At 43.2% G+C, this 13,587-nt stretch overlaps 1 protein-coding gene across 2 annotated transcripts; it reads right to left on the bottom strand.

The window, feature by feature from the left end:
- Positions 1 to 94: 94 nt before the first annotated feature.
- Positions 95 to 13,055, bottom strand: LOC110505497 (bcl-2-modifying factor). Of its 2 annotated transcripts, none has more exons than XM_021584751.3 (4): positions 12,798 to 13,055; positions 9,332 to 9,531; positions 8,729 to 8,931; positions 95 to 3,872 (listed from the first exon to the last, which is right to left on the bottom strand). In XM_021584751.3, the coding sequence occupies exons 2-4, from the start codon at positions 9,504 to 9,506 to the stop codon at positions 3,756 to 3,758; spliced, it is 495 nt and encodes a 164-aa protein (XP_021440426.2). In that variant the 5' UTR covers positions 9,507 to 9,531; positions 12,798 to 13,055; the 3' UTR covers positions 95 to 3,755. The 2 variants fall into 2 exon arrangements, with proteins under 2 accessions (XP_021440426.2, XP_090076871.1); XM_090220745.1 differs by having other exon boundaries at positions 9,332 to 9,527; positions 12,798 to 12,933.
- Between the last annotated feature and the right edge of the window lie 532 nt (positions 13,056 to 13,587).

Here is a 13,587-nt window from a genome sequence, read left to right as displayed (position 1 = left end):
TTCTACCTCAGCACAACTTGAGTCATTTATCAAGTAACCACAACATCTACTTTTACCAGGGGACCTTTTTGGGGAGAGAAATAACAGAGAAACCTTTTACACTTTTAATGCAATTTTATTGGAAAAAAAGAGCCAAAAACCAAGAAGAAATTCAGAAAAAGATTTGCAGAGAAAAGCTCTTATATGTACAGCATATTGCACTACATAACAAATTGTCCTTTGACAAAAAAATGAAACGCTAAAAAATAAATGAGTGCACAGTACAGTCTCGAAAACACACAGTCAATGTTTACAGAAATGCTACATTTTCACTGGGTCTCTTTTCTAGGGAGTACAGAGAGTGTGTGATAATCAAGACTTAGTTGAAACTGAGCAGTTAAAGGCATTTTCCAGGGTGTCAGTAATACATGTACAGTTCATCGGTTCCTTAGAAAGGACCATGTTTAATGGTGATGATGTCAGATGGTGTACAACACTGAAATACATTTTCTGTTTTGTTGTTATCGTTGAAAACATGTTTACACCAGAACCAGTCACAAAAGGAATGTTTCAAGTTCATTTTTATATGAAAAAGCCCTTGATCTCATTGGACTCGTAAAAAGATCCAACAAGTATTAAAAAGGATTTAAAACCGTAAAAACTGTCCGTATAAAACCTGGCCCTTTCATATGAAAAGACATTTAAAAAGTTACGAAGACAATGACCAAGGAAGGTTCTTAATACAAATAATAAAAAAATAAACATACAAATTGAAACCTTCCTCAAAAAACTTCAAATTTAAAGAAAGTGGACTACAAAAAAATCAAGACACTTATGGTTTATCCATAATATACAAAACTCACTCTTTTAGTTCCTGTAGCCTTGCATAGTGCTGAGATAGACTTGCCATATACTATCTGCACTACACAGCTTCAGAACCCTCTCTACCAAATGATTTATGGGCATCATGGTGGCTTGTTTCTCTTTCAAAGAAATAAAAAAATGTCCTATACAGGTTATAGCTTCGTCAATGGTCTGCTATAGTAAAGACACACTCAGCTAGTTCAGCACCTGACAGACTTGAGAGAACGATCCAGAGTACACTGTACAATAACACAGGGATAGCTCAGGGAGCCACCAGCTCTACAGACGCAAAGTACTTTCCAGTGCATGTTGATTACAAAAGAACGCTAAAGAAGACAAAAAGGAATGAACCCATAACCAATGCCCAGTGACTAAAGAAAAACGAGGCAAATTATCGGAAGGTTACTGATCCAGCTCCAAGCCATTGACCAGGAAACAGATTCTACTGCTGTCTACTGAATGGATGACGTGACGTGGCTGATTTAGATAAATGCCTTAACCGATTGGGCCCATTTCTGGAGATTATTACCCTCAGGGAAAACCAGACACAGTGCAGACAACCATCGCTCTGCACAGTCAAACAAATGTATCATCTAGAACCAAAAAAAGGAAGATAAATTGCACACAAAATCTATACAGTAGAAAAGGGTGAATATACAAAAAATAAATATAAAATAAATACAAAACTGAAAACCACACCAAAAGTCCTAAAGGAAATGGAGGAGCAGTACACATAGACGTAGGCTACAGTGGACTGAGATAAGCAAGTTTAGAAACTGGTCAATGTGCTACAGTGAGACAGGAAGCTACGGTGACTGGCTCAGTGTTCAGGATCTGCAGGAAACAACAACAAACAACACCAACGTTCAGCTGATCTCTCACTGCCCCACATACTTCTAACGTAGTCCCTGCCATAACAGAGTCATAGCAAGCGTAATCATCTGACCACTCTGTCTAAAGTGTACCTTTGTATCTATGGTTATGTTTTACATGTTTTTCAACTGATGCAGACAACAGAATTGGACTTAACCACTCATTTCCTTTTTCCTTCTACTCTACATGGGAAACTCTTACTAAAAGTATTGTATTTTCCCTGGCCCTGAGACATATCTCCAGTATTCTAAATGAAGGGTTGAAAAAAAAGCTCTGATTATACAGACAGATGATGACACATATGTACTGTAGGACCAAACATAACCGGGTAATAAGAGTTGTGTCTAAAATATGTATACTGCTCCTTCAAAATGGACGAAAGTAAAGTAAAAAGGCAATAAAATGTACAACAAACAGCATCTTCAAGAATACATCAAACAGATTCAAATTTCAACAGCAAATACAGTCTTCCACACTACCAGTTACTTCTAATCTCAGACACTTTCTCTTGTCAATTGGATTACCAGTGGTCATTTCTATCAAACAGTTACACCACAGGATCCGAGGACAAAGAACTAATACAAGATCACCCCACAGGTACAAAAATAAGTATAAAAGCCCATGTAAGAATCCTGAGAGGAGAGGAGAGGAAAGGCTGTTGTTTCACTGGTTTGTTTGCACATTATTGCATTGGTGTCCAGAATAGAATTGAATATCTGACAGTGGGTTAAAAAGCACATCAGTTAGAGGGCTAAAAAACACTGGAATTTCAATGAGGCCTTCAGTTAACCAGCATCACTCGTACCTCAGACTGTTGGTCCATAGGTCAGTTCCTGTGATGATATGTGAATGAAAATGAATGGAAATGTGACTGAAAACATTGTAATGTTACCATGACAAATCAGATACAGTTAAACACCTTCATTGAATAACAGAGGTTGGTTTTGTTACCTAATCTACTCCTGACTAATGTACTATAGTGCAAACGATGTGGATCCATAGCTCCACTTGAAGGGCCTGAAAGTCTTAAGAGACTAAAATGATCAGCACACTGTTTCTTACAGTGGCTGGGGTCCAGTTTTGGGACTTATGGAATTAGTAAAAGATCAATTGGAAATAGACTATGATTGAAAATACGGTGTTCTCTCTTAGTAACTTGAAGTAACTCGTGGGATCCCCTTTGTCTCGGAAGTTGTATCTAAATTGTAAAAGTCTTTTGTCTGTAATGTCTTTTTCGTTACATGTCGGACCCCAGTAAAACTAGTTGTCACCATTGGCGTCGGCTAATGGGGATCATAATACATCTAAATCAACCTTCACACCACAAAGTGGCACTAGCCACCTTAGAAGCCACCGAGGGCTCCACAATTTTGTTCTTATTACCTTTGGTGACACAGGGAAAAACAACAATTATTGAAATCAATGCAATGAAAGTGACTGGAAGAGCAAAGAAAAATCAACATGTAATATAACAGTATTATGACAGTATACACAACCCCATTGAGGAGAAGGACGAGTTGAGGTGCAAAATGCTTTGTTCTGAGAAACTGTGCCTTTGGAAATTTGTAAGTTGTCAAATTTGACCGATTATTTCCTGGGAAACTTCAGAAAAGAAAACCCCACGAACCACTCTTCTTTCCCTTCTTCAGATCCCTCCATATCTTGCTTTCTTCTGCTTGGTTTATGTCAACAGTCGTTGGGTTGTGGCAGGAGACATTGATAAGGCATTCCCAGGTCCATGGAGGCCATTCAAGATGTACACATACGGAAGTGCAAACAAATTCAACAGGAATAATGACTGTACAAAATACTACATCACACAATTACCAAAATAAGGACATCGTCCAGTAGAGGAATCTCGTGAAACAACATGGCATCTTCTTGGAAAAAAATGAACCTTGTAAAAAAAAATGGTTGTCTCCGTCCTGCGGTGACCTTTTCTCTCTTCTTTTTCCCCAAACTGACCCATGTTACATTTGACAGTGCCATTAGGAGTCCAGTCCCTGTGGGAGAGGGGTGGTCTGGGCTGGTCTTCTCCATCACCTCCACCCTGCTCTCCCCCTTCCATCGATGGCCTCCTGCTCAAACAGCAGGTTGAGCAGAGCTGAGGCCAGGCGCCACCACAAGGGCCTCATGTTCCTTTGGTTTCGGTGATACTGCAACAAAACAGGGGAGAAAAACAACCGAGTCAGAACAGGATGTGGACAGGATAGTCAGGAAACTGGCATAGTCAATGACAAATGATGGCATCATTCACTTACCAGGGTGTTTAGTTGGAGCTCTGGATGGTTGTTGGTGAGTGATGTGTGGTGATTGTAAGTGAGAGGGATCAACAGAGTAAATTGAGGAGGAGTAAGTCAAAACCAGAAACCGGAATGGCGCTGATATTTTCACAACAGTCTGTGCCTGTCCCCAGCACTACTTATTAACGCTGTCTCTTTGTGTGCAGGATTGAGAACCCTATACAGCCAGTGTAACACTAACTACCACCCCATGCCACAGACACATTCATTGCACAGCTCTTGTCTATGGAAGCAGAATCCAACAGCACATCCGAAGCAGCCTCCCTCTCTGGATAGAGAGCCAACTGGATAGTGTGTGATTTGGAGGATAATGCTATCTCTGCCATTGAAAGGAGGAGATAAGATAATTGCACTAAATAGGATTAGGGAGCACTTGAGGAAGGGCGGAGACCCACAGAAATGCATCTCAGTATGAGAGCTGAGCTTAGATCCACAAAGTAACTAATCTACAGACGAAACAGACACTACTGGACCTGATAACACCCCGGCTATTTTTAGACACACGCCATAAACTAACAAAGACCAGCAATAGGCTGGATAATACGTTTTGGCAATACACTGTAAGTACTTTGCCAGTTTCAGGCAACATTATCCCATTGTATTCCAATTCCACCAAAGCGTGACTGCCGAGTTGACTTGTACCATCTTAACAAAACAGCTGAGGCAGCATCTGTGTCCAACCACAGAGATCAAGCTGTTTATAACTAGCCTGCACTCTCCATTGTGGTAAGGCCCAGGTTCTCTGCCACAGCTTAAACCGTTCAAAAGATAGAAACATATTTGTAGGAAGAAAACAGAAACCGCTCTGTTTATTCCAACTGTATCTAGCGGCTACAGGAGGTGACTGACATAACCCCGGTTCTATGAACCAAGCGTGATTTTTTATTTTAGTTCCTGTCATCATTTTTAAATTAGGCGACCCCACATAGGGTCGTAATCTTTAGCTTGGGAAACGCTGTTGTAGAGTGTTGCATAAGCTGGTGCCAGGTGCAAACTGGCTCCTGCACGCTCCACACACACCAGTTTTTGTTAAACAAAAAGAAAATAAACAATTCGGGAATTGCCATTGGCTATTTGAGGGACTTCTGGGAATCTTGATTGTGCTAGTTTTGTGTTGTCGCATATATTTGAAGCTAACTGAGGGATAAGTGCATAATAACACTGTCTGCTTCATAAAGTCTTCTTCATAAATGTACATTATACGTAGCACAAATTGGACTAGTTCACCTGAAGATACTCTGAGCCCTAACAACAGCTAACATAGCAACACAGTTCTGCCTTGAGACACCCTTTCTTTAGATCTAATTACAACTACAAAGCACATTACCAAGCTCATCCATCTGTCTGTGATTACACCCGAACAGGCCAGCTCTCACAGAGGGCAAAGCCCATTACAGGTAGTTGTGACTGTCAGTATTGCTGTACAGTGTTTTGTAGGCCTACAGTGAGCAATACCAGGGCAAGATACTTCCAGGCCATCTGTTAACACAATGGGCTCATATCTTTTTTATCAACAAACATTGCTTAAACCGCACCTAATGTGAACATGATATCTGCTTCACAGCCACAATGTCCTGTCCTCTAAGATCAGCAGCAGAAAGCCCCTGAGTTTGACAGTGACCCTTTCCTCCTCTTCTGGTTCCTCCACCCAGCTCAGCTCAGAGATGGTGGGGTGTGGGCCAGCCCTGTCGCTCACTCATGATTCACGAGTCACACCACCAACTGTCTAATACGACTCGGTCAGGTTCTAAATTTAGCCAGTGATAGAGAACAGACACTAGCCAGATGCAGAATGTCATCACGCCAACACAACCCTGATGTGTTTTATCAGAGCCTCATGATGCTGTCTGTCTGTCTGTCTGTCTGTCTGTCTGTCTGTCTGTCCTAAGGCTCACAGAGGCACTGGCTTATATGCTACACAGACAGGCAACGACCAGTAGCCAGAGACTCAGAGCCACACATCTCAGGGCAGGAGTGGACAGCCAACAGGCAGGAGAGGACAGGAATCTAGACATCTATATCTCAACAACTGTAGAGAAAGTGAAGTGCCCTTACAGAACAGTGAGAAGATAAGGAATGGAGATCTGAGACACACACACACACAAACACACAAACATACCCTAGGGACATTCAGCGCTTGGGTTTTCAACACTCATCGAGAGCACCAGGAGGAGTCTTGGTGTAACCCAACTCTGCTCCTTGACCCGTGCAGACTGTGGCAGTCTTCCTGTCATTGTGACTGTCATTACTGCCATGTCTCAAATGGCCACCCTCCTCATGTCATGTCAGTACTGCTCTGCTCTCGGGGTCTCTGCTCTGTCTCTCCAGCCTTCTCAGACTGAGAGCAGTTTATGTGTCAGCACCAACGCTCCACTTACACACTTAAGCACCTTACTGCCTCCCACTGCCATGGGCCATGATGGTAGGATGATAGGGAAACGGAAGGGGTTGTTTATGAGTCAGTCAAGGAGATGGGTGTCAAACTGCGTTTGAAAACCTTCTGATGCTCTACAATACATGATTGCAATGATCGATTGACAAGAGCGAGAAACATATAATTGAAAGGTGGCAGTCCAAGTGAGAGATTGAAAGACTATCGCAGTCATGCTCACACATACACGCACACACACACACACTTCCTCTCATGCACACACATGCACACGCACACACACACACACACACACACACACACACACACACACACACACACACACACACTGTTCTGCCAAGCACCAGCAGCCTGAGGTGGGTTACCTACCTCACTGCTGAAGACTGCATTACACAATGAAAGCACAGCGCCAGGAATAGCAGCCATGGGCTAAACTGGAGATCACGCATTAAAAACACACTGATCTGTTTGGGTTAGTCTGTCCAAGCATCACTCAACAGCAGCCAGACAGGCAGAGAGAAACTCTCAGAGACTCAGGCCTGTACAACTCCCTGGGCTGAGTGGGCTCTGCAGACAAGAACAGTAATTCTGCCCACTCGAATGACAAGAGAGTAGTCAATAACTTCAAGGACTGAAATAACACCTAACTGTTGGTTGCTATATACAGTATGTTGCCAAAGTCAATAATCCAGATCCACTGTTCTCTGGGCTTTGAAAAAAAATAAAAAGTTACCTCACAGTTGTTTTTTTCCTTAACTTGCTAGGCTTAGCAGTGTGGGAGTGTATGTGCCCTAGAGCTCTGCAGCTTCAGGATATGACATCACAGTGTTCTCACTCTGACTACTCTCACTTGTTGTTGCGTTTACCCAGTGAGTAAGGAGAGAGCAAGAGCCACTTCCTCATCCTCTGCCCTGGTTCTGTCTCTGCTGTACGTCAGTCAGTGTATCGCAGCCCTGATAACATAACGCCTGCCTGACTCTGCCTTTAACTTCCTGTGTCACATCACATGAGTCACGGTGCAGTGTGGCTACAGGACAGCAGTCTGTGGTATTAATTTAACCTCAGCCGGAGTGTGGGAGAAAATCAGAAACACATCAGCGAATAAGAAGTCTGCTTAGTTACACCAATCTGATTACATAAATGTAGTTTCAGAGCCTAAATAAAGCCTTGAATATCTATCTATATGAGACTGAAAAGGTCCATGGACTTCATGAAAGCGATTTTGAGGAAATTCAAGACAGTTGTCTTTAGTTGGTCAAACCCCTAAGCCCATTAGATAGGGTGTGCATTAAGTGAGTGGGCCCCTCCCTGCCCCTCCTCCAGACACATAGCCCTCTTATTTGGGAGTCTATTGTGGGTGGTGGGGGCAACTGATCTGCAGGACTGGCTGGAGACTCCCTAACCACATCTGTTCCCCCGGGCTCATGCGCCAAGCTTCGGGTTACAACATGTTTACCTAGTCCGGCCACTTCTGCTTTTTCTCTGTGTGAGAGTGTGTTGAGTGTGTTTATGTGTGTAAGTGTGTGCCTTTAGTTTTTGTTCTGCTTGATGACTCTCTTAGTGTTTCCTTCTCCTCAAAATGTGCCATTGGTGCTCTGCAGAAAGAAAATCTCAAAGATCCACAGTTCTACCACCAATACAACCAAATGTATAGTATGTCAAGCAGAGGAGGCTGGCGGGAGGAGCTATAGGAGGACAGGCTCATTGTAATGGCTGGAATGGAATAAATGGAACAGTATCAAACACATCAAATATATGGAATCCACATGTTTGACTCTGTTCCATTAATTCCATTCCAGCCATTAAAATGAGCATGTCCTCCTTTAGCTCCTCCCACCAGCCTCCACTGATGTCAAGAGAGTTACAGTCTTTGGAGTGTTATGAGGTGCAGGGCTTATGAAATTGACCTGACCAGTATCTATGGCCTTTTTCCTACAGGCAACGTATTCAGCACAGTAACTAGCAATGTCACCCTGACCATAATGTCTGTGGTGGACTCCTTCATGCCCCCTGTGGCACCGTGGCAGCATAGGGAGGAAATGGGGGGAGAGAGGCAGAGACAAATAAACAGGAAGCTGAGGAGGGGGAGGGGCTGCCCTGGTTAAGCTGTGTCTTGGAGAGGTAGAACGAGAGGTCAGAACAATGGGCTGATTCATGTTCACTGGCCAAAACAAACATGGGACACTTAGACATGACTACAACGGATGCCCATAAAGAAGCCACTTCTGCTGCTCACTCTCTCTGCAGGCCCCTGAGTACAGTAGGCCTATCCAGTGTGCTTTAGCTGTGTTGTGCAGTCAGTCACGGTGGGTATCCTCACCAGTTGAAGGTGTTCTTGGTAGAACTGGTCTCCGATGAGTTGGAGTTTCTGTCCAATGCAGACCTCCATGCTTCGTGCTGGCTGCTGAGGCTGCTGTTGAAGCCGTTCCATCCTCCCTCTCTCCACTTGATGCTGCTCCTGAGGCCCCTGATCTCCAACCTGCTCAAACCGCGCTGGAAAGTGCAATCGAAAGCCTGCGTTGCCTGTAGGAAAAAGGCCATAGATACTGGTCAGGTCAATTTCATAAGCCCTGCACCTCATAACACTCCAAAGTTTACACACAGTAATCTTTTAAATTACCAGCGTTATCTGTAGTGTGCCAGGACAAAGAGGGCATTACTGAAAGACAGCGCCACGGTGTCCAAGTAAAGGGTCAGTTATACAGGTATGGCCTGTCGTCACGTCTGCACAGGGCCAGGCTAAACAACCTCATGTGGCGCCATCTGAATGGGAAAGCAGCTGGGTACACTACACACAGGTCATAAAAGCTTCTGTGGCTAGGACTATCAGGCGCCAGGAGCTGACTACAGCAGAGTTCCACTCTTACCTATTTCTCACACTGTGTTTGTTTGTGTGTGTGTGCGTGTGTGTTGTAGGCCTCACCGTAGAAGAGTGGTCTGGGCTCCTGGGCCACCCCACAGGGCAGCATGTCGTTGGGCAGTGCCAGGGCAGGGCAGGGTGTCTGGGTGCCTCTGTCCTCGTACTTTATTTCCCTGAAGGCTGTGCGCCAGCAGTGGGAGGAGTCTGGCACAAACACATCATCCTCCTCATCATCCATTCGGCAGAAATCGGCTAAGACCTGCCTAGAGGGAGAAGAGAGAGAGAGTTAAGCATATTACTCTGCTAAGACTTCCATTGACTACTGTATTGATATTGACAAATTGGGATCTTTACCTTCAAATCAATGTGGATTCTAAACATGTCTGTCTCTGTACTGATGAGATGACCTTGCCTCAGGCATTAACATAGAGAACATTTACCATTCTGTAAATGTACTTGGTCATTTGGTCAGAACAATAATTACCATTAAAGACAACCTTTATAATCCATAATAACTACCCTTCTATAAATAAAGGCCATGCTGGCTGATCCAGCCAGAGCAGAGCACAGTCCGTAGAGGAGATCTATGTGGAACAGAAAGCTAGCAGAGCTCTTCTCAGTCTGTGGTTGTGAAGCACAGTGCTGATTTAGACAAATCGCTCAGCTCGTCATAGTGATCAAACCACACAGTTGGCTGTGGTTTGGAGACTCGTTGGCTAAATGTACCAAAATGGGGGGTTTGGCAGACAGGGTTGAGTGAGAGGCAGTCTCCATCTCTCTCCGACCTCAACCCAGCGGACCTGTGGCTAGCGTGGTCCCTCATACAGTCCAATGGCTTGAGACTATACCATGCAGAGTAGCCGAGACAACAGAGCCTAGACTGGCAAATACGACAAACAGGCTTAAATGACGAGTCTGACGCTTGGTCTAGAGACCTGCTCATAATGAATAGTCTACACTGCTAATGAGATTTGTAAAAAAAAAAATTGTAAAATAAAAAATAAAAAGAGAAAGGAGGGAAGAAAAAAAGTGAAAAGCTTCTCTACAACATTGCTGCTAGATCAAACTTGAGGATCCCTCCAGTACTGGCAGAGATTCATGCTAGAATTCTCCTGAGGCCCTTGGCTAGCAGAGCAGACAACAATCTCTATGTTTGGTTAATTCACAGCATCACACAGCCTTCAGCTATATGGCGGTCAAAGTGTTATCAAAATACTGCTGAAATGTAAGTAGCCTCGTGAACCCTTTTAGAACTCTCCATCAATACTGTAATACAGGGTTAGGCTACTACCACACCACTATACACTTCCAAATGAGAGTCTGCCGCAAATGGGTAATGACAGCCTTGGATGAAGAAAGACGGAGCCAGTCTCTTCTTCTCTCCTTGGATTTGTCAACACGCCAGGTTCTGAGGATGCTTTTTCATTTCTTCACCAAAAGAGATTTGCCTCAGTTTCTTTAGTGCCTATTATTCTGTGTAAAGAGGTTTGCTATGGCACCCTGTATGCATTCGCAATGAACCCTACATGCAAAACCACTTAGTGCGTTGTTTTGACAAACACAATACAAGAACATGGAAGTTGCACAAAAGTATATTCTGGCGGTATTTTGTTACAACTACCATTCAGTTCTCTGCCACGGACCAAAGTCTGTTCCCTCAAGTGTGTGTCAACCAGTGGCTCCCCCTACTGTATTGGGCTCAATTGATTCACAGATAGCCTACTATAACTCAAGACAACTCTGAACATCACCCCCACACATACTGACAACACACACACACACACACAACAGACTACACCCCTCCACACACACACACCCCCCAACCCACTATCTGGAAACCTGACAAAATATTATATCTTTGTCAAAAGGAACTTATGTATAAGGAGTGTGGTCAAGACGGATGTGTTGAGCAAAGGACACTAAAACTATTCAGGTAACTGACATTAGTAGCCTATAGGCCGATCCTCGACTTCGGCGATGGCATTTACAAAATAGCCTCCAACACTCTACTCGGCAAACTGGATGTAGTCTATCACAGTGCCATTTGTTTTGTCACCAAAGCCCCATATACTACCCACCACTGCGACCTGTATGCTGTCGTTGGCTGGCCCTCGCTACATATTTGTCGCCAGACCCACTGGCACCAGGTCATCTATAAGTCTTTGCTAGGTAAAGCTCTGCCTTATCTCAGCTCACTGGTCACGATAACAACACCCACCCGTAGCATGCGCTCCAACAGGTATGTCTCACTGGTCATCCCCAAAGCCAATACCCCCTTTGGCTGCCTTTCCTTCCAGTTCTCTGCTGCCAATGACTGGAACGAATTGCAAAAATCGCTGACGTTGGAAACTTATATATCCCTCACTAACTTTAAACATCAGCTATCTGAGCAGCTAACCGATCGCTGCAGCTGTACACAGCCCACCTGTAAATAGCCCATCCAATCTACCTACCTCATCCCCATATTGTTTTAATTTACTTTTTTGCTCATTTGCACAACAGTATTTCTACTTACACATCACCATCTGCACATCTATCACTCCAGTGTTAATTTGCTGAATTGTAATTACTTCGCTACTATGGCCTATTTATTGCCTTACCACCTCGACATTTGCACACACTGTATATATACTTTTTTATATTGTGTTATTGACTGTATGTTTGTTTATTCCATGTGTAACTCTGTTTTGTCGTTTGTGTCACACTGCTTTGCTTTATCTTGGCCAGGTCGCAGTTGTAAATGAGAACTTGTTCTCAACTGGCCTACCTAGTTAAATAAAGTTGAAATATTTATATATATAAAATAGCCTCTGGTTCATAATAAGCTGTGATATATGGGAATGACAACCATCTCTCTCAACTCAAGTGTATTGCATAATTTATTGTGCGGCCGCAGATATTCTTGATCCTCTTCTTTATCGTGAGATTCGTAGCACGCTCTGATTATTTTGAAGGAACCTGTCATATCTGTCTTATTACACTTACTAATTTATTTGTTTATAAACCATGCAAGTTATGAAGCAAATTTGAGCGAATTTGACGATATAAACTAAAACACAGATGTGTTATTTCCCAACTTGAGTACTTGGAAAAATTGCTTGCTTGTTTAGAGTTTGAGTAAAACCATTGGAGACACTGGAAATGCCGACACGGTGCCGACACGGTGCCGACAGACCTAAGCTCTTCAGAGAGGGAATGCCAATTCGACGCGCACACAAAATAAAAAATACTATGTTATGTGGCAGGCTACGATTGTTTGCCATATCACATCAACACGCAACTACCGTCAAGTCAATTGTCAAATATCCATATAATGTCCTATATCGGTGAGAAATGTCCACACATCGTGAATGGGAATCGTCCCAGCGACTATACCGGGGGTGGTGTGAGAGACAATGTAGCGCGACTCAATGGCACAATGTCCAAGATTTTACAGCACAGGCAGACCAGCAAACCAAATATACAATAAAAAACAACAGGTGAATGACACTGTTCAATCTTATTTGATACATTATGACCCGGAACTCACCACAAGATATGTCCTTCGATGATATTACCGGTGTATAGACAAAAGTAAATGGTCTCTGTTCACTGTAAACCCAAGAGGATTTAGTCCGTATCACTCCACCGCAACTTTGATTCTGTGAGACAAACGGCAACAAGCTGATTTCATTTCACAGGCATCAGCTACAAAATCTCTCCGCCCTCAAATACTGGGCGTGAACATAAAAAATAAGTAAATAAAGTGGTCTTAAAGAAACAGCAGTATGCAGGCGATGTTTAATTGTGTTACCATAGAATGTCTTTGGCATTACAACGTGAGTAGTGTATGGCCCTTTAAGAGCTCATTAGCATTTTTTTATCATAACCAATCAGAGGGTTTGTTTTGATCCTGCTTCCAAATCGTGTATTCAGACACGTGGATGGGAAATTCGCTCGTGCGTGAGACAGCTTTGGTTTGTCGCTTACACTCAGCTGACTGAATTGCCACCAACGAAAGTAAGAACAAGTGAGCAAAAAGGGTTTATAGCCTAGTACTACTGTATATTCGATATAATAAAATTAATGTCAGTGATGTTACGAGTTAGAAAAAAATGTGAAAGTTGTAGGCTACTAAAACTGTAATGACTGGGTTACTACGCTATGCCCACACAATCTTTTTGCTATGACTAGACACGTTTCTAAACAGATGTAGTAGGCCTAATACCAACAGTATGTGGCAAAATGTTATGTTCATATTTAGGATGACATTGCTGTGTTTGTTCTAGATAGGCATGCATTTGGCAATAAAATGTAATTAGATAGGGTGTCCAATCAAT

The sequence above is a fragment of the Oncorhynchus mykiss genome, chromosome 25 (assembly GCF_057628025.1).
Source record: "Oncorhynchus mykiss isolate SJ-2025 chromosome 25, ASM5762802v1, whole genome shotgun sequence".
Classification (NCBI taxonomy): Eukaryota; Metazoa; Chordata; class Actinopteri; order Salmoniformes; family Salmonidae; genus Oncorhynchus; species Oncorhynchus mykiss.
This window is presented reverse-complemented; position numbering and strand designations above follow the sequence as displayed.

Coding starts and splice junctions, on each gene's coding strand:
- LOC110505497 (XM_021584751.3), bottom strand. CDS start 9,506: ATGGATGATGAGGAGGATGATGTGTTTGTGCCAGACTCCTCCCACTGC. Junction 8,932..9,331: donor GCCCAGACCACTCTTCTACG/GTGAGGCCTACA, acceptor TTTTTCCTACAG/GCAACGCAGGCTTTCGATTG. Junction 3,873..8,728: donor ACCAAGAACACCTTCAACTG/GTGAGGATACCC, acceptor GTTTTGTTGCAG/TATCACCGAAACCAAAGGAA.